General features: G+C 34.5%; 1 protein-coding gene across 2 annotated transcripts in view; it reads right to left on the bottom strand.

Moving 5' to 3' along the window:
- Positions 1–1,410: 1,410 nt before the first annotated feature.
- FNBP1L (formin binding protein 1 like) overlaps positions 1,411–21,730 on the bottom strand; it is a 128,296-nt gene continuing 107,976 nt past the window's right edge. The window contains exons 9-17 of one of the 2 annotated variants that reach the window (XM_060090151.1): positions 20,199–20,402; positions 18,574–18,732; positions 13,923–13,937; positions 11,251–11,360; positions 9,663–9,795; positions 8,297–8,391; positions 5,809–5,957; positions 4,219–4,377; positions 1,411–2,920 (exon numbers count right to left, since the gene is read on the bottom strand). In XM_060090151.1, coding sequence (XP_059946134.1) covers positions 2,913–2,920; positions 4,219–4,377; positions 5,809–5,957; positions 8,297–8,391; positions 9,663–9,795; positions 11,251–11,360; positions 13,923–13,937; positions 18,574–18,732; positions 20,199–20,402 — 1,032 coding nt within the window. In that variant the 3' untranslated portion in view covers positions 1,411–2,912. Of the gene's footprint in view, positions 2,921–2,946; positions 4,378–5,808; positions 5,958–8,296; positions 8,392–9,662; positions 9,796–11,250; positions 11,361–13,922; positions 13,938–18,573; positions 18,733–20,198; positions 20,403–21,730 lie in introns of those variants that run through there. The other variant, XM_060090152.1, reaches the window with a different exon arrangement.

Below are 21,730 nucleotides of genomic sequence, written 5' to 3'. Positions count from 1 at the left end.
CAATCTATGTAGTATAGGGAAAGTTCCTATGGATGCAGAGGTTAAGATGGTGTAAAAGCAAAGTCTGTGTAACATAGCTACTGTAGAACAAAGATTAAAAAATACAAATTATTGGGCCTCCCTGGTGGCGCAGTGGTTGAGAGTCCGCCTGCCGATGCAGGGGATACGGGTTCGTGCCCTGGTCTGGGAGGATCCCATATGCCGCGAAGCGGCTGGGCCCGTGAGCCATGGCCGCTGGGCCTGCGCATCCGGAGCCTGTGCTCCGCAACGGGAGAGGCCACAACAGTGAGAGGCCCACATACCGCAAAAAGAAAAAAAAAAAAAAAAAAAAAAAAAATTATTACCTTAACTTAAATTCACTGTAAAGAAAGTTAACTTTTTTTCCTTTAAGAAAGCTTGCAAGAAACTAAAACTAGAATAAAATTTTCAAAACTGCTTTGCAAAAATTGTTGCCCAACACAGATGCTTCCATTTATGGAACTTGGTCATCTACTTTGTATTACCTGGAACTTAGCATATTCAAGAACAAAACCATTACATCTCTTTAGTTCACACAGCAGTAAGAGATAATACTATACACCTTAACTGACCATGAAAAGATTATTTTATTCCATGAAAATATTCTCAACAGAGAACACTATCTTAAACAAAGCATTTACATTAAGAAATCAACATGTGCACAAAAAGAGTAAAAATTACTGAAAAATTAAAGACCTCTTTTGGACAATTCACATGTTCAAATTTAAGAATGATTTAAACTGTGCAAGTACAAATGTCTTTCCTATTGTAATAAGCCATACACAGGTTGCACTATTCCACATGAGGGAACCTGCCTCCTACGGAAGCAAATCCTGCTTTAAGAAAAACAAACAGTAGCTTGAAAAGAACAGTTAGTCCTCACAAGAAAGCCTTAAACTTTGCCCTCTGTGGCTGTTGCCAAAAAGCACAAGCACCTCAGGCTTTGTACAAAAGACAAACACAGCCAGCTCACGTTTCCTCTTCATTGCTAACCTTTAAAATAAAAATAGCACTGGATCTGAAAACTACTTTATGTAGTCTGTCAGTACTGAATAATGTCACTTTATATAAATAACCCTGTAATGAGATTTAAAATCTAAAACTTCATAGTTTACTAGCCTTAAAGGTAATACACTATCATGTCAGCTGTGTAACGGGCGTACTTGATCTTACGAAGGCATCGACTTTCACACAATTGTCATTCAGCTTTAGTATAACTGGTAGTACGATTCAAATAACACTGGGAAAAATTATTAAAGCAGTCACACAGTTTCTAAAGTATTGCTTGAAATCCAACAATACACAGACCATTTCACGTTCTTTCTTCCTTCAAAACAGTAAAGAACCAAATTAACGAAGCTTCCATGTTACAAATATCCCCCCACCCCCACCCACTTCCCTATTAAATGCCACTAAGAAATTAGTTAAGATACAAGTCACTAACAGAATCACAAATGCGAGGGAGGACAACATGAGCAACATGAGCATAGGGGCACTGATGACAATTATATTTACAAGTATAAACATACAGAAACTCCCATTTTACAAGGAAAAGTGCACATAGATTACAAAGTTTCAGTAAATTGTATGTGGTTCAAATAAAATCATCACTTGGAAACAGACTATCATTGTAATAATTAGGTGAGAAAACAGTAACCCCAAATTAAAAGACAATGGGAGGGAGGTCCATAAAACTTCTCATAAAAACACTAAGTAAAATGGACTCAGACATGTCTTTAGTTTGATGCGTAAATTTGAAGATGCACCAACAAACATGGTAGAGCTCTAAAAGCCACCTACCGAGGTTGTATCGGCAGCTATAGCAGCACTGCCGAGTTAATGGAGGTCGCACTGAGCTGACACATAAAGCCCTTTGTGGGATACTGCAGTGGTAGCGTTGGCAATCAGCAGATTTAGGCACTCTAGTTTAAGGCAGCGTCTGAATGGAAGCAGCTGACTTCTGACAACAGTCCTTTGTCTTGAGGTGGTGAGTATCTTCTGTGTTTATTATGCCAGGATTTCAGTGCTGACTATAGATTCTTCCCAGACTGAGGTGCTGAAGATGTATCATGTTTCAAAGAGTTCTTTCAACTGGGCTGTAGGCTAGAGCAGAGATGTTTTTTCTTCTGATCATAAATACTTCAGGTTCACAAACTGCTTCTTCATAATGCCAAAACTGGAATGTTTTGCAGTGGGGAAGTTATAGCAGCGTACACAAATACTAGGATGGAAACATTAGTGCTGGAGATGTTTGACAAAGCGATTTGCACTACAAATGTAAAACAAAACAAAGGTTTTGACAAGAACAAGGGATTATAAAGACATGCCTGAAAAATCTAAACCCGATCACTCTAGACATGCAACAGGATGTTAAGCAAGCACAGAGGTGACGCAGGCAGACACTGACAAACGGCAAGGATTCTAACAGACAATGGGTCTAAAAGCCAATTAAAACAGAGCTGCGATGGATAGTCCTGTTGGGACAGTCAAAAATGGCAAGGATTCTAACAGACAATGGATCTAAAAGCCAATTAAAAGAGCTGCGATGGACAGTCCTGTTGGGACAGTCAGATATCACAAACTTAAGGACAGCTCTGCATTCTTTCCAATTTGGATATCAGTAAAATAAATGGAAAAAAAGGTTAGCCATTGTTGGCTTTTTTCCTTTATGTGAATAACTGTAATTGACAAGTTTAAGGGTTGGTATTACAATGATTTTTTTAAACAACGTACAGAAATGCTAATGAAGTTAGTAAAAAATAATCATGTCTGCATGCACTCATGCAACTTGCTTCTCTCACTCTCTCTGAGCCTGACAACTCTAATACCCTCCCCCCAAAAGCAGCTGCATGTAACCTCCTTCAACATCTTGCCCATTTCCTCAGAAACCCTCTTCAGGAACCTGCAGTCCAGGAGGAAAAAGAAAAGAACAATTACTGAAGACCTTTGGTAAGACCAAAAGGAGCATTCAGCTTAAAGTGTCCATCCCAAATGTCTCTAAAATCATTTTATAGTCAGCTATTAAAAACACCAAAACATGTTGGAACACGAGCAAAATTAAGGACCAGTCTCTTAATTGCTTCCTCCCTTTACTCCCCTACACAACTAGCACTGCACATGTCTTGATTATACAGTGTTTCCAACAAATGCTTATTAAAATTAATTGGAAAAAAAACTCCTAATAATTGATGATTCAGCTAAAATGAGGAAATGCCCTCAGTGATGGTAGAGATATATTCCTCCAACCCAGTTAGTGAAAAAAGTCATTTTTCTTTCAAGCAAAATTTGCCAGTACTTCTCCTCCATGCAAGATTTCCTCTATCTTAGTTTATTTAGAATCCACTTTCCTATGTATAACTGCTAAATGCTAGTATCACTAAAGTGGTATTTCTCAAAAGACATTTAAAGATGAAAAATACAAGCATTAATTTAGAAGAAAGCTTGTACATTATTGAAAATTACTAGAAAACCTGAAAATATCCTTGGGTCTCAAAAGAAAGCCATTTTATTCACTTAAAGAGTAAGACCAGGCCCGTTTATTTTGCACGTCTCTTGATTAGCTACTGCTAAAACAGATTATGTGTTAGGTGCCTGTTTTCTTCCTTTAGGAAACCGAAGTTGAGAATAAGGACAAAAATGAAAATGATTACATTCGTATTTTATCCAGTTAGCCAACTATTATTACATTTTTCCTAGAAACTGTAGCTACAATTTCAAACCCCTAGACCAAACCACTCTTTTGGGCAACAGCTTTTTATAGCAAGCATTTCAGAGAAGTTTTACTTGAGTTCACTATAGTCACTGTGTTTCCTGAAGCAAAGTGTAGAGGGGTAGGGAGCTTTCTTCTATCCCTACCCCTCTACAGGATGGATTCCTGCCCAGTAGATTAAATTTTATGATTTATAAGGCAGAAAAACACAAATCCTTCACACAGACCTAAGCAGGACAAAAAGCAAAAGGCATCAATTAAGCTTCACACCAACATCACTCAAATGGTAAAGCGTCACGAGAACAGTTTCTTGTAATAGTCACATCTCTAAGATCGAGCCTACACTCAGCTCACACAGTGAACAATAAATCTTGGATGCCTTTTCAGCTTTCTTATGTTTTCCCACCCATTGACTGTGTTTTCATTTTGTTATCATTCTTGTCATACATGTTACAAAGCTGCCGGGTTAGTTTAGATGTAAGTTACTGCACCTTTACTGTTTTTCTCTAGAGTTACATCTATGTATGATGTGGGAACGTAGCCTTCTTCACCATTCTGTCTCCGAGCTCTTGTCCATCCATCACCCTTGTCCTCCTCAATAATGTATAGAACTTCACCTTCTTTCATTGCCAGAGTACCTTCATTATGTCCTAAATGAGAGTTTTCACAGCGCAAGCATAATTTAAGTATAGCAATAATTTTGAATAAAAGTTACAAATACAACAAAAAACAACGTGGAACCCTACTAGATTTCAATGTAATAGAACTATGAGCCCACTGACTCTCATTACCAACACCTCTATGATGCTTTGTAGTTTACCCAACAGTTTCATATACTTACCTCATTTGAACTGCACAATAACCCGTGAGGCTGGCATTAACAGCAGCACCATGTAACAGATGAAGTATCTGAGCTACAACAACACTGTATGATTTGACAGGGTACGCTAACTCCTATTTCACTACTCCAACTCCTTCCCCAAATTTGAGTGGCACTGTTATCTAGAAAATTCATGAAGTTCAAAATAGTAACAAGACATTGAGAGGGTTGGAAGAAAGAAGGAAAGAATATAATTTGAGGAGAGAGCAGAGAAAAATACAGGTCCAACTCTGGTGATGGGAGAAGCAGAATGATCATAGCCACAAAGCACAAACTTCCTTCAAAACTTCATGAGCCTCAGGCCTCTCTTTCTTCCCAATCCCTCAACCATTCCCAACCTGCTTAGCAGTAACAGTTTTCACAAATGAATATTTATTTAACATACACTAAATCCTTCCCTTACTCTCTGTAGCAAATTACAGCAAGATCTTATTTAATACTATTTTCTCAGAATGAGCAGCAACTAAAAACTACTCCATTTAAAAACCAAAACAATGGATGGGTAGGGAAGGGCCTTAAATTCATATACCATTTTATAACAACTTCTCTGTAAGGGTGTTACTCTGCTCCTCTGTGAAATGAAGAAAATGATTTTTCAAAGTCCAAGAGAGGGAAGGGTAACTAAAAACCTGTAAGAGAGGGCCACAATGCCTTCCTCCCCTTACAGAGTCTCTTCTCCAACTATCACAGGGGGAAGGATGGCATAGTCAGAAGCTACCACGTTTCCTCCTTCCCTCACCTGAAAATATGGCCTACAGGGTCAGCATATGGTGGTGGCACTCAGCTATGCCATTTGCCTAGTACCTGTCGCTCAATGTTAGCAAGTTACAAGGAAGAGCCTGAAGTGGTATCTACCAGCCTTCCACTTTCTGGGTTGAGCTACATGCTCAAGCAGTGATCAACTTTGATGAGTACATCAAAGTTGGGAAATTCTGTATCAACCAAAGTTGATAATTAAATAATAATCTTTATTAGGATGCTGATAACATAGGTAATTTTCTTTCAATGTCATGTACGGAAGAAAAATCTCTATACCTGCAATGTAGTTAAAACAAAAATATTCACACTAATGAAGTGGGATTATAATTTTCTGGCACTTATAGTTTTCTTATTTAGCTATAAGGACACTACAGTGCATGACTCTGTATGTAGACTTTAAGGAACCAATTTTATCAATTACAGTGTATTAAGAAAATCATACCATCGAAAGGGTAGATAGCTTTGCAGTGTCCAATAGCAGGCAAGGGATCATCATCTTCAAACTCATCATCAAACTCACTGTGGTGACCATGCTGTTGGGGTGGCCCACGGACTTCTTGGTTTGCATCATCAGTATAGCTTCCCTCAGGGCTATGAAACAAAATTATCTCTGATCAAGTACATGGGAACTTTTTATATTACCTACAAGTTGATCTCCTCAGGATCAATTCAGAAAATCAAATAACCATGACGCAGTTCCAAATTAAGTCTTCATTTTCTTAAATGTTGAAGTGTGTGTGTGTGTGTGTGTGTGTGTGTGTGTGGCTTCTAATTCAAAATGCTTTTGTTGAATTTCCTGAAATTAAAAATTAAAAGATTACAGTGTTCTAGGCACATAACATGTATTCAGTAAGTATGTCATTATCACTGGGCCCAGAGATAAAATGGAAAAATGTCATGGACATTTGGTTTTTATCATCCTGGATTCATCACCCCCTCTTTTTTCATGAAAACCCTAAAATTTCTTAGGGGACCCACCCAGACCCATGTTCAGTTCACAGGCTTCAGGTAGTTGCTCTGTCCTGGTTCCAGAGGGTCCATCTTAGCACAGAACTTGTATGACCAGAGTGAATAGTTCACTAGTAGGCATGTAACCCAGTAAGATATGAGAGATACACAAAGACTTTTGCTTGGGACTGTTCAGAGAAGCTCCCTTCCTTTTCCACTGGACGTGAACCTGGAGAAATATGAGCTTAAGAGCTTTGGAAGATCACCATATAGAGCCTTTAAATGAAGCCAACACAGTGTAAGGCGAAACTGGAAGGTGGAGAGAAACGGAGTACTGAAGATATCATCTGAGTTCCTAGATCAAGCTCTCCCTGAAGTCAGCCAATAAAATCCCTTTTCAGTTTAAGCCAGTATGGGTAGAGTATTCATCCTGTCACTGAAAACCAAAAGACTCCCTAGTAAAATTAATTTCCAATTAATCATGTTAAGAGGAAAGTTAGTAACTAAGAAAATCCCAGAAAGCAGGTAATCCAAAGGCATTTTTTCTGTAAATTTTTACTTCAAAAAGAGAAAAAATGTCGATTTTGCTAAAGAATCAAATGACTGAATAAGATTTTCATAATGTGCATGATAAGATTTAGCAGTACTTTCAGTATGCCTGGAAGCCAAGTTCTTAATAACACAAACCAGAGGGACTAGATTATTTTAATCTAGGGTTTACCTAATAACAAAAACCAGTGTATTTGTGACTATCTCTTGATATATTAAGGATATATACTCTTTCAAAAGTGATAATGGAGAAGAAGAGAAGGAGAAATTAACATTTGTCAAGCACATACTAGCACAGGTATTTTACTAGTAGGTGCTTTATGTACATTATTTCAGGAGTCCCCAACCTTTTTGGCACCAGGGACCGGTTTCATGGAAGACAATTTATCCAGGGACCGGGGTGGGGGTGGGGGGATGGGATGGTTCAGGCAGTAATGAGAGTGATGGGGGCGGCAGATGAAGTGTCACTCACCCGCCCACCCGCCGCTCACCTCCTGCTGTGCGCCACCCCTGCAGCTGGGGACCCCGACATTATTTCATTCATTACTAATAACCCTGTATGACAGGTATTTTAATCTTTATTTTATATTTTAGGAAACTGAGACTCAGGGAGCATTAAAAATGAACTGCTAAATGTGGAGGGGAGGGCTTCCCTGGTGGCACAGTGGTTGGGAGTCTGCCTGCCGATGCAAGGGACACGGGTTTGTGCCCCGGTCTGGGAGGATCCCGCGTGCCGCGGAGCGGCTGGGCCTGTGCATCCGGAGCCTGTGCTCCGCAGCGGGAGAGGCCACAGCAGTGAGAGGCCCGGGTACCGCAAAAAAAAAAAAAAAAAAAAAAGAATTTGCTCAAATTACAATGTAATTAGGTAGTAAACCAATATTTGATACTAGATCTCTCAAATTGTTCTCTAAGGTGAATCCAAATTTGTTGGATTTTATTATGAGGGGGAAAAAAACATTACCCAAAGGGAGAAAATGTCACAAAATGTATGAAAACATAGAAATTTAGTAAAACGCCTTTTGGAAGCTCTGATCTAATTTAACGATATGAATTTTTTTCCTTCACAAAACTTTGAGTAATTTGACACTTAAATTTTTCTTTGGCATAAGCTACCCAACTCCATCTAAACCTAAAGGCAATCTTCCCAGGCCTGGGGAGCCTATGCCTCTAGACTACAGCTCCCAGAATTTTCCAAGTTCCTACCTCTCTGTTTGTAGATGCATTACAAACTAGAACTGAGCAGCAATATGAAATTTCATACTTCACCTGTAGCTATTATAAAGAAACAGAAAATTATTTAGGTTCAAAGATTGAGTTATTAAAAGCCAAACTTGTTAAATTAGGAAAAAAGAGAATTGTATGAAGTTTAGGACAAAACAGTGAGAAAAGTTTGGGGTAAAAGGAGGAAATACAAATAAAATGTAAAAAATAACCTTTCTCGTCCCTGTGTTACAAGGTGATTTATGTCACTGCTATGTCTTCTGTCTCCTCTTCCACCTGTTTTGCCTTCAACTTCAGACAGCCAAGCCTTAGGGAAAAAACAAAACTGAGCTCAATAAATATATATATATATATATATATATTTTTTTTTTTTTTAATTTATTTACTTTTTGTTTTATTTTCTATTTTTGGCTGTGTTGGGTCTTTGTTGCTGCACATGGGCTTTCTCTAGTTGCAGCGAGTGGGGGCTACTCTTCGTTGCGGTGTGCGGGCTTCTCATTGCAGTGGCTTCTTTTGTTGCGGAGCACAGGCTCTAGGCGTGTGGGCTTCAGTACTTGTGGCTCACGGGCTCTAGAGCGCAGGCTCAGTAGTTGTGGCACATGGGTTTAGCTGCTCTGGGGCATGTGGGATCTTCCCGGACTAGGGCTCGAACCTGTGTCCCCGGCATTGGCAAGCAGATTCTTAACCACTGCACCACCAAGGAAGCCCAATGTATATATTTTAAAGCTCATAAAATATTCTACATTTAAAATGTGCTTTGGGTCTTTATAATTATGTAATTCTTAGAGAAGGGAAACCTTTATTTCAATTTGGTCAATGACCAACTTGATAGCTGATTAAAAAAATACTACGTTTAGTTTTACATAAAGTTTTAAATAAGGAAAAAAACTTCACCGAGGGATTAACTCTAAAGATTATGATACCTGAACTTCCCTGGTGGTGCAGTGGTTAAGAAGCTGCCTGCCAATGCAAGGGACACAAGGTTCGATCCCTGGTCCAGGAAGAGCCCATATGCCATAGAGCAACTAAGCCCATGCCCCACAACTACTGAGCCTGCACTCTACAGCCCATGAGCCACAACTACTGAGCCCGCGCACCACAACTACTGAAGCCCATGTGCCCTAGAACCTGCACGTCGCAACTACCGAGCCAACGCGCTGCAACTACTGAAGCCTACGTGCTCTAGGGCCCGCATGCTGCAACTACTGAGCGCACGTGCTGCAATTACTGAAGTCTGCGCCTACAGCCCGTGCTCCGCAAAAAGAGAAGCCACCGTAATGAGAAGCCCACGCATGGCAACAAAGAGTAGCCCCCACGCACCACAACTAGAAAAAGCCCTCGCGCAGCCACAAAGACCCAACTCAGCCAAAAGAAAAAGAAACAGAAAAAAAAAAGAAAGATTATGATACCTTACTTTTAGATTATGGTACCTTACTTTTAGATCATAATGATACCTTACTTGTAGATGATAAACCCTAAAATAAAATATTTGAAGATAATTCTAGCAAAACCCAATCCATCATAATGAAGTTTATAAAAATGAACTTATCTTAGACAACTGCTAAATAACAAATCTACCTCATTCTTGTGGATTTCCATTCGTAGGCGGTCAATGTTATTCATGGTCTCTGCTAATTTAGGCTGCAAACTCCCTGGGTCCCCCATTTGTGGATTTTTCTCATATACATCTTTCATTTTGTTGAGTGCTTCTCTGAAAATGAGAAGGAAGACAAAAAATTAAACATTTACTTTATATGTTCCCAGATAAACGAGTTTCATTTGATTCTGGGGACTCACATGCAGCCTAATCTTAAAAGTCATATCTCTTTAACTTTAATCAAACATTACCTGATTGAAGATAATCTGCACAAAGCTGATCATGTATATAGTTAGTAATTTATGGAGGCAGTCTTTTAAAACATTTAGAATTTTTAAAAAATGATTTCATTTCTCATTTCTTGCTTCCTAAATGAGATTATATATATTTAATCAAGGACTGAAAGAATATTCCTCAATATTGTTAAACTCATCATGTCCCAAATCAAAATCATATTCTCATCCAGACACATTATTCCACCAGTGTTCCTTATCTTAGTTCACAGCATCATCATCCTCCCACTCATCTATACCATCTTTAACTTGCCCCTCTCCCTCTAAATTCAAGTCATTCATCCTCTTCACTTCTCTAATCATATCACTATTATCATATCACTATTGTATCACTATATATGCCTCAATTAGCTCTCCTTGGCTCTAACATCTGACATTACTAACACTCCTTAATACTCTTTTCTTTCTTGATTTCCTGGAGGTTACATTTTCTTTTCCCTTCCCTTCACCTCTGTCTCATTATTTCCCTCACTGGTTCCTTCTCTTCTGTTTATCCTTTAAATGTGTTACATAAAATGACAGAGATTTCTTCTCATCTCATCCTACAGTTCTCCTTTTTAAGGGTGATCTCTTAATGCTTTGTTTTTTCCAGTTTTATTGAGACAAAATTGACTATTTTAATATCACCTATCTTCAGAGCATTCTCAAATATGAATCTCTTCAATCACTCATGTCAGAGTTTAAGCTCCAATTTTATCTTCAGTGTAATAGCAGATAGTAAGTTATCAATCCACTGTAATAACCCTTTATTCATCATATATAAATCTCTATATTCATTAAAACAAAATTGAACTAAAAGAAACTTTTTATAAAATTGAAAAAAAATTAAAGCTACAAATGAATCTGAAGCTGTAAGTAATCAAACACTGTTTTCCAACATTCTTGCTGCAAACAAAATAATTATAGCCTCAGATTTCTATTGAGCTCAATTTATATACTAAAGCAAAATAAAAATTTATCAAAATATAAGAGGTAGTTAGTGTTGGTGAAGCTACCTTTGATAATCATCAAACTATTTTGAAAATTTATGGAAGGCATATATACTATTAGCATCCAATAAGTAATCTGCAACCTAAGAAACTCTCTAACATTTCATTTTAAAAATATGACAGAGCACAATTTTCCAAAGTTTAGGACTGTGTTTTTCCCTCAAAAGATATTTCAATTAGGATGTATAATTTTTAAGCCTTTTATACATCACATTTAAACATATTCAAAGTAGACTCTGAAAGGAATAATGATGGCAGATGGCAGACAGAACTTAAGGGGAAAATACTTTTGGTCTGATTCTTTTTGTAGTTCTCTGTTAAGTTCATCGATGCGCTGCTGTAGTTTTTTACGTCTCTGTTCTGGTGGCAGATGACTGAAATCTTCTAGTGCTGGGCCCTGAAAAGAGAATCTAAATCATTATAAAAGATATTTTCATGAAATTTTATTTCTAAAATATACTCACTATAAAGTAAGAATATATAACAATTTTAAGTTTAATTTCAAATTAGCCCCAAACACCTCCTTTTAAGAAAAAAGAAATCTACATAGATATGTATGTGTATGTTAATTAAAACAATCGTATTGAAGAAAGAGCTCAGATGCCAGTCACTTTTTTAAAAATCATGAAATAGAATTGGGAAAAATATCAGCAGATACAGATAATTGGTAATTACCAGTATAACATTATATTCAGGTCTCAGCAGAGTTAAAGTAAATACAGATGAACCTTCTTACAGCAACAACAATGAAATGGAAACACGTAACATTTCTCACTTATACAAAGTATTTTTTATATAACATACTGCACCACATTCCCAAATCAAATCTATTGCCGTGACACTCAGGATATTACAAATGTTCAGACTGAAAATATGAAAAGTTTATATAACTGAGTTAAACAACTTACCTCATAAAGGCAATATAACTAATGAAAAATATCTTAATATTACAGTCTTTGAATGATTATATTTATTAAACCATTCATTAGAACCGAAACATACTTGATCATTAAAAAATAAAAGGTAGAACTATCCACCAAGTGAAATGTAAGTAGAAATTACATTCCAATAAGGAATTTATTTTCAATTATCCTTTGTACAACCAAATAGCATATACCTCAGTTGTTCTTGAAATAAAGATATAATCCAAAGAAAGATAAAATCCTTATTTAGGAAGGATGCTTAATGTCTGAAAATTTTAATGTTGTGATATTCAAGAAACTATATCATTTAAGAAACAGTTCTAGTATTTAGATGTAACTTCTGATTCAAATGATGTCTTTCTCCTCTTAAATGTTAATCATGTCATTGTTACCATAGTTATCTTATTAGAGATTATACAACCAGACCAATGTTAGCAACTATTGATTCCATTTAACATGAGCCCATATTTACGTAAGATTTTACATACTCAAAAATTGTTGACAACTATTATTCTTCATTTTTCTCTTTAAAATGGGGATTTTAAGAATATGCAATTCAATTTTTTAAGTCTTGCTGAAGTGAGCTCCCACAACAAATGCATCCTTGCTCCTTGAACCACTGACTCCTATAACACATCTAAATAGCTTTATTTCACCATCTATAAGAGTGCTTCCCTTGCTTTTAAAAAAGATAAAACTCACTTTTCAGGTAAGCCATGATCAAATGTAACATTTAATTCATAAGAAAGTTTTTTGCAAATGGCCTAAACATTATGGACATTCAACAAGCCTGTCTAAAAAAAAAAAGGAGGACATCTTTTGTAAGTGGCTTTTGTTTTTTAATCTACCAGTCACCAGAAATAAAAATCTGTCAATCACCCAAATCTGACCTAAATAAACAAATGGCAAAATTTCCTACAAGGTGCCTTTAAATTTAGTGGTCAATTATCAATGTAAGTTGTCAGATTTAATCTAATTTGGGGTACAGGTATATAATAGTTTGAAAACTATTATATTGTGCCAAAAGTAAAACTTTCTAATTTATATTTTTAAACTTAATGAAATGAAAAAACACATTTCAATATTGTTTTTTTGATAGTATTGTAATAAACTCACAATTACCTACAAGTAGATCCTCCAGATTTCCACTTATCATTAATCGAACTTGTTCTCAAATTTATTTACAGGAGATAGCTAGGCACTTGCATTTTTAATATCCCATTTTGACATTGTAACATATTCCTTTATAGAATATGAGAACTAAACTCACTCTATTTCCTATGGCTGTAAAGAAGACTCTGAGACATTTAAAAACCTCTCCTACTCCATGGGAATTCATAAAAGGCCAAACTGCAATAGTCTGAAAAAGACTCATTTGTTTTCCAAAAAATGAGAAACTACATAAGCACCCAATAATTTTTGCATTAGGTCTTCACAATGCAGTTCCATTAATTTGTTTGAAACATATGTATAAAGGAATATCACACACATGCGCAAGCACACATGCGCACATACACACGATATTTAAGTTATTTGTGCTTTTATTCCCATTCATTAGTAGACAAGAAGAAAGCACTTACTCTCTAATGATACTAGCAAGAAATCTTTCTTTCTTACATTTTGGAAAATCTAATGATTCTTGTGATAAGCTACAAATCAAACTTATATGATCTTTTTAAAGAGTGTTAAGAAAAATCATTTTTGTTTAATTTTTCTTTTGTAAAAACATAAACTTTTGTTATACCATGTAACTTTTAAAATGATGTTTAACTATAATTTCATTCTCTGTAACATGACAAAGACTCCACCCAATAACATTTAAGAACTTAATGAGTTACAGTTGACCACATTATTATTAAATTTTATGACATCAGAGGTACTGGTATGTGTTGGACTATGGATTAAATTATAAAAAGAAAAGACATACAAGGTAACATGTGGGAATGTACGTTACCACTTTGTTTTGAATTAAACAAAACAATGTTTTGTGATTATTTAATGTTGGCACAGTATATAGATCAGCACATAAGGCTTACCATCTTCACCGACCACTGAATAGTTCAATGGAAAACAGAAAGAAATGGTATATTATTCACATGAAACCATAATACAGAAGATGCAATAACTTATTCTTTTTTTTACAATATTAAAATAAACTATGTACATTTCACAATCCAAACAATTATGCCAGAAAAACAATTTTAACCACACTTTTGGGAAAGTAAATTACTTGCAAAAAAAAATATACACTGATGATAATGGGCAGATATTTTCCAAGTGCAACTGAAACGCAAAAGTAAATAGTAATCATTCTATCAGTATACACATATTTTCTTCTTTAAAAAACAATTTTTACATAAGTGGATTTCACTTACATAGCTCTTCACTCTCAAAATACTAATATTTGAAAAGGTGAATATAAAAGATTTAATATTAGCCATTTTAAAGAAATATTATATGTAGTATTAAAGAATGGAATACTTTTCCCAATGCATTAAACAAAACACCATTATCTGAATTATTATAGTTCAAAATACTGTTTTGAATTTAAATATACCATGGGTCAGTAAGGGTAACATTTCTACTTTAGTTTTAAGGTGCTATTTTTAATGTACGGACACATTAAAAAACACACTATTATCAAAATAATAATGAGTCACCCAGATTCAAGTTTCCCATACATATTTGCTAATGGACACAAACATATGGGTTGAATTTTGCTTTGAAGATATAGCTTCCATTTTTCAGTTTTCATTCTGAAATCCATGTGCTCGAAAAGCAACACTAAAAATACATAACTTCAATTTTTAGAAAACTGGTTAAAATTTATTCTTTCTGAAAATGTGAAATGACATAGCACAGAGTCCTCTCATACTGTGAACATATATATGCGTATTTATATATCACCCACGTTCTATGAGTTACCAGGATTCTGCAATTGGCACTGCATCTGTCTGCCATCCACATGTGTATACATGCACATGCGTGCGCACAAACACACTCACACACACATTGTGACCCATAATACTCAGGAGAGCTTTGCAAAGTTCATCTTCATATCCATTTCATTTGTTTAGCAGCCCCTAAAATTTTTATTTGTCCCTATTTTCTAAGTCATGATGTTTTAGAGAATATGGAGGATGTCAGGTAGAATTTCACATAAAAAAATATAGATTTTAATAAATAGCTGACAAAAATATCTACCCTTTATCTCTGATGAACTGGCCATATATATTAATGGTTACGATGATAAGAAAAGATGACATATGCTATCCATTATCTTTCCAAAGTAAGCTTAACATTCTTTAGACTGTCAGTAGTTTCAGGGAAAAAAACCACAACTTATTTCACTATGACAAAATTCCTGGTAAGAAGATTAGAAGGTTTAAATTTTAAAAAGATATTTATGGTCTTCTATAAATATTATTAAAACAAAATCATATAGATGATAAGAAACAAAATAGGTAAAGCATTTGAATTTATCTTTTATGATAATCTCCACCAGCTAAATTTCTAAGTTATACAAATTATTTTTTCAGTTTCTATATTAATATTTTTAGAGAAAACAATAATATAATTATAACTGAAATATCAAATGCTTCAGTTTTTAGCTAACCTAGTTTTACTATCAATTAGAAAATAAATTCACAGTTCATTAACCTTAGATTTGGGGATATTAAAAACTCAAATTCTTTGTAAAATATTAGAAATATATTTTGTCTTTTTTTTAAGCAATTCATGTTCAATAGAGAAATACTATACTCTCATATGCAATTTTCATATCCCTATAACTAGAAATTTTCACATACCCACTATATCTTAATAAATACATAAGGGACCTAAAAAGGAAATCAGTCAGGCAATTCAAATTATTATGTGTATTTAATTTAAAGATAGGAAAGTCCTGAGAACTGTATTCTGGATAAATAAAAGCTTACAAAAATGACTCTAGACATCTATAAGATCATGAATAATTTAAAAAGAAAACATGGACTTGATACTGCTAGATAAATATACTTCTGAAAAAACAAAAGGAGTACCCAGTAAGCTCCAATGAAGTAGTTATAGAGTAAAAATTATTCATTTTTATATTAAGTAGTTAAGTTTGGGTGTGCACCAAATATCTATTTTAGATCATGTCACAGAAGGAAATTATAAACCCTAGTCCCTCAGAGAAAGTCTACCAGTACCACCATCAAATTCAAAAACATTGGTCCAATATAATATTTCTCATATCCTTAAAGATACTGCAAGCTGTATACAATAGGTTTTCTTAAGAATGGAAGCAAAAGAAATTATAAATTTTTAGAAAAGCCAAAAGCAGGTACTTAGGAAAAGTGATGTAACAAATATAGCTCAAAACAAGAGTTTCTGCTTTCAATGGTACAACTCATCAGCTTTACGAAACCTTAAGACTTTGTAAGTTTAATGGACTTACATGGAAATCCATGTAAAAACATATAAACTGGCTTCTTAAAGCTTATCTTCTTTTTCTATATTGAGAAAATTCTTAAGTGGAAGAAAACATAATTTCGAAATAGTATCTAGTAAACTACCAAATACCAATCAAAATAGAAAGAAACTTCTCAATGCCAAGGTAATAAACTTTACTTCCTGCTCTATTCTCCAATCTCTAGTTGGTTTGTCTGTCACATTTTCCATCTTGCATACTGCTTTTTTCTTTGGCATGATAACTAGTAATAAAAGTGGGACCATTTTGGCCTTCTGGAACTAGCCCCCCACACCCCGCCAAATGTACTAATATTTTAAATTAAAGCAATATGTGGAAATATGAGAAATAATGACCCCGCAGATACTTTTAAGTTCTACGGTTATAAAATTCTACTGATAGATTTATTCAATAACAATGAAGATGGCACATATTTAAGCTTCTCTCTCCAGGGCTCACAGTTCTAACTGCCTAAACTTTTTTCAAAGAATTATGTTTACTTCATATCCCTATGACTATACTGTGTAGGGTACTGTAACTGGGCCTGGTAGACTCGATGTGTAGGACACATATGTGATTACAAAAACATGGCTACTAGAAATTACTATTTGTAATTTCTCATGATTTATGCAAAAGCATAATATTTAATGAAGTCTAAGTCATCAAAGAGAAGAAAGATGGGAATTAATTCTACTCTATTGTTCAGGCAATAGAAATCCCACGTATGATTTCTTAAAGTCTTTTAAACAAGTGATAAGAGCTTTGAAAAGTGATAACAGGCACCTATGGTGCTTATAGGTATAATACAGACTCATTCACAGGGACTTTTCAAAATGTCATGAAATTAACCTATAATATCATTCACATACAGAATTAGGAAAGGTAGACGCAAAGAAGTTCATGTCATTATAGGAAAAAAGGAAGTCCCAAAAAGAACATAATACACTAGGATATTTCTGTTGCATTACTGATACCAATTGTTTGTCATACTACTTCAATGGAAATGTAAATAATAATGTAATCTTGCCCTAAATTAACGTATCTTGTCCACACGTGGCCAGAAGAGAAATCCAACTAAAGCAATTTGAAGATAGAAAGGGCTACAAACAGTGAGAAACACACAGGCTAGACAGAGAAGGAAAAAGAAGAAAAAAATGAAAGAGAGAGAAGGAACAAAGGGAAAGAGGAAGGGAGGAGAAGCAGGAAAAGGGAAGGAAGAGAGAGGGACTGCAAGGAAGAGTGAGTCCAAGAGTGAGTGTACTGCTGTTAATGATTAGAGTTTTTATGACACTACTAGACTCTGAGTTCTCATTGGTGGGTTATCACACCTATGTTTTTTATATGTCCAAACAAATGCTCATACAAATCTCATAAATGTATCTAAATTATGAGCTATGAATATTACAAACACGGCCTTAAAATCAGATCATAAAAGAAATTAGCCTAACATAATGAAGTAACACTAATTTATCAGTAGTGTAACAGTTGTTGCTAAGAAACAATTTAATATTTGCTTTTTACTATTCTAAAACTTTTAATTTGCAGAATATCTTTAGTTTTAAGTAAATGCCAAAGGCTAGCCTATTGGGAAAAAAAGGAAATATTTGGTAAAAAATACTTCCTGTAACAATTACTCAATACAAATTCCATATAACCATTACTCAATAATATCTAGTATTTTATAGGCTTTACAACCTACAAAGTACTTTCTAATATATTATCTTAATTGATCTACAATCTTGATATTTAACATGCCTATCTTTGATTTTTTATTTAACTATTGGAAATTGTGTTTTATGCTTCTGAAAGTAGGGCAATTAAAATAGAACTTGATTTTTTTTGCCAACAAAATAATACTTTATAAATTTGTAGAGGTCATCATTAGTGACAAATTATTACATGAGTAACTCCAGTGGCAAATTACTGAAAGTCTTAAAAATGTAAATACATTACAAGACAATGGCGGACATATGACTTCACATAAACAACAACAACAAAAAAAATAGCTAATATGATTGTACCCAGCACCCTCTTTATAATACCATTCTTTTACGGGTGAGCATTTCAAATGTTATAAAGAGGAGTTGTTTTTAACTTGAGGGCAGCTATACTTAATTCTGTCGTGTTTTAAACTACATATATATAGGAGAGAGCCTTATAATGAGGGTGGAGAGTATTAAAAGCCACACCACACACACAATAGGCCATCATGCATTTTAACCCATTATTAAACTTACCCCTCTTTTGAGACTTCTGAAAGAAGGAATTCTGGGCTTCCCTGTTTTTATTTCATTCATACAATAATGCACGGGCTCAATGGAGAATGTGAGAAACTGGGACCCATTAGGAGTACTGGATGTGAATAAACTAGTAGGGGTTAAGGGTGGGGACTGTGGCTAATATGGAAATAAAGAAAGGAATCAATAAGCCAAATGTGCATAGCTTTTTTTCCTAAATGAAAATTCTATTTTTGGCAACATACTTTTTACAAAATATATCTCAAATAAAGTTTTCTATAAAAGTATTATAAGAAAGTTAACATAGCTTTGCCAAAACTGTCATTTTAAAAAGTCAAATTTACTTTTAAAAATGTACCACTTCATCACTTTTTTACAAGCTGACAGACTGAAAATATAGAGTATATACAAATTATAAGGTTAGAGAGAGCAGTATGACCTAGACAAAAAAATTCTCTTCTCACTTCTAGAATATTAGCACCACCTAGTTAGTTATACTTAACCTATAATACTTGTCAGAGATAAAGGCAGCAGCTACAGTTAAAGTTATCTAAATAGTCAATGTCTATTAAAATAAAATATTAAAATTGTAACTGATTATCATAAATAGGCAAAATAATTTCATTACCCTGTGGCTTTCCTCTCAAAACTGTTTCTATTTCATCCCTGTTGCACCTCTTTTTTTAAAAAATTTCAGTATTCCTTGTTTTTCTAAGCTCTCCTAGCTACTCTGATCTGACTTTTAAAAAAGTCTCACCTCTCAACTTCTCAGTGGGACAATATTATGAAAAGCATGAATAAAGCTTGAGTTAATTATAATTGTGCTTTTAAAGATATTTACAGGTATATTATAATAAGTTAAATTTTATCTACATTCATATGTCAAGATCAGAAAAATGAATTAAAATAATCATGTATACTTTAATAAATATAGAACATCAGATTAAAGGTACATATCTATTCTCCTACTGATTATGACACTTTATAGTCATTAAATTGATAAGAAGATTAAGCACGCATCTATTCCATTTGCTCACCTGCTGAGCTAAATTTATCTATCTAAAATAAACAGCACATCAAAAGATGGGTTTCAACAGGAGGTTAAGAGAGATTCTCTTAGTAAACTAGAGATTTTTCTAAACTTCAAATAACACACACATCGAGCCCTTCCCATTAAATATTCACGTGGATGATAAAAATAACCTTATTAGTATGATCTATAAGACCTAATCTGACATTTTATTATTGCTGTGGTCAAATCATTCATTCCAACTGAGAACTGCAATTTTTGTGATCTTAGAGTCAGATCATAATGATTCTGAAAAAATTTGAACTGAAACTACATACAAATGAAATTTCAAAAGCATATAATTTAAGAGATGTTAACAGCTTATTTAATATTTTTACTCATTTTTATATGGCAGTCAAATGTTAAATCCAGAAATAATTTTTACTATTAAGGTACAAAATTCTATGTTTCTACTAAGTGAAAAGTTAATTGAATCATTCAAATCAAAATATTTATTCTCTGTTAATAGTAAACCATTATCCATTCAATACCTACATCATTTTAAATGACAAACTAAAACAAAATTATTAGCATAGAGGAATTTTATGAATTTTACCTTTGGCTTCTTTCCAAAGAGCCACAACTTGCCCTTGGCCTTTCCTACTGTGGTTTTGGCATCCACCTTCCCACTTTCCTGTTTGGATGCACTGATAGTCCCATCAGAAATGGTTCTATAAATATGCTGACTGTAATCTTCAAATGGAAAGTCTCCTGGAGGTTCAAATCCGGACTTAAAGGAGTCTACTACCATCTGAGAGTCCTATACACAAGAAACATGTTTTTTTAAACCATTTTATTTGCTTATGATGCCATATTAGCTTTCAAAGGCCTTAATCTGTGTTAGAAAACAACAAATAAAAATTTAAAGAAATAATTCTACAATACTTATTAAAGGTTTAAAGTGAATAATTTCTTCCTGTGAATATGTAATAAACCATAAATATTTTAATTTCTATAGAAAAATAATTTACAAACAAATTACTACTTTATTAATTTGTAATATTCACAGATGTTTTCACTCCATGGTTATTCTCAAGTAGAAATTCTAAGTTTTAAAGGAAAAGGGTTTTTTGTTTTACAGGATGTCTCCAAAGAAGGTGACCTATGTCTCTTACCCTCTTGTAAAAGAGGGTAAGAGACAAGTAGAAAGGCTTTCATTCACGCAACAGGGGAAAGGATAAATAAAATATATTAAAGACATACGAGGAAATGTTAATAGAGCAATGAAAAAAGATCTCACAAACAATACTGAGTGCAAAAAGTAACTCTGAAATAAAGTTTAGCACCATTTACCCAAAACTTTAAAACTCACGTAAGTATTATATATTGATTTTGGACATACATACCTCTACCTGAATGTTCTATTGACACCTTAAAATCATTATTTGCAAACAGAATACTTTATCTCTACAAACTCCTCCCCCACCCCTACCACCTCTCCTCTTTTATTCCCTATTTCTGTTGGTAGTACATTTTGCCTATCATTTAGTCAAAAGTCATCCTTAGGTCATACCTTACTTTTTTTTTGTCACTAATGCCACCCCCATCAATCATCTGCTAAAGGGTAAGAAGAGGGAGAGAGGAGGAGGACCTAACTATATTTGTAACCTTGGATGCAGCTATACCAAAATATAAATGTATGTTTGAATTCCCAAAGAATTCCCAAAATCTTCTTTCCTTTTTTAAATTTAAGTCAGAATTCTGGTACAGGAAAGACCTTCACTCATATAAAACCAACGTGCTGTGAAGACTAAAATATGTAGTACATATTTGGCACTCCCCAAACACTGGTTCTCTTCTCTTCCTTTTCCCTCATATCCTCATTTTCTGTTAACCTTAGCTTCTCAGTCACTAAATCAACATTTACTGAAAAATGACTGGGTACAAGACCTTTTCTAGACCTTAATCAAGATATAATGTGATTAGATTTATTTCTTCAAGAGGAGCAAGGCTTCTTGAAGGCAGTACCTTCTACTCATAATGCCCTCCTTCTTTTCTCATGAGCCATCATTCCATACACTACTCAGGCTTCAAAATGCAGCTCAAGTGCCAACTCCTGTGGTTACAAGCAACTCTTACAACTCTAGA

Source organism: Mesoplodon densirostris, chromosome 2 (genome assembly GCF_025265405.1).
Source record: "Mesoplodon densirostris isolate mMesDen1 chromosome 2, mMesDen1 primary haplotype, whole genome shotgun sequence".
Classification (NCBI taxonomy): domain Eukaryota; kingdom Metazoa; phylum Chordata; class Mammalia; order Artiodactyla; family Ziphiidae; genus Mesoplodon; species Mesoplodon densirostris.
Note: the sequence above shows the minus strand (reverse complement) of the source record. Positions and strands in the feature narration are given on the sequence as shown.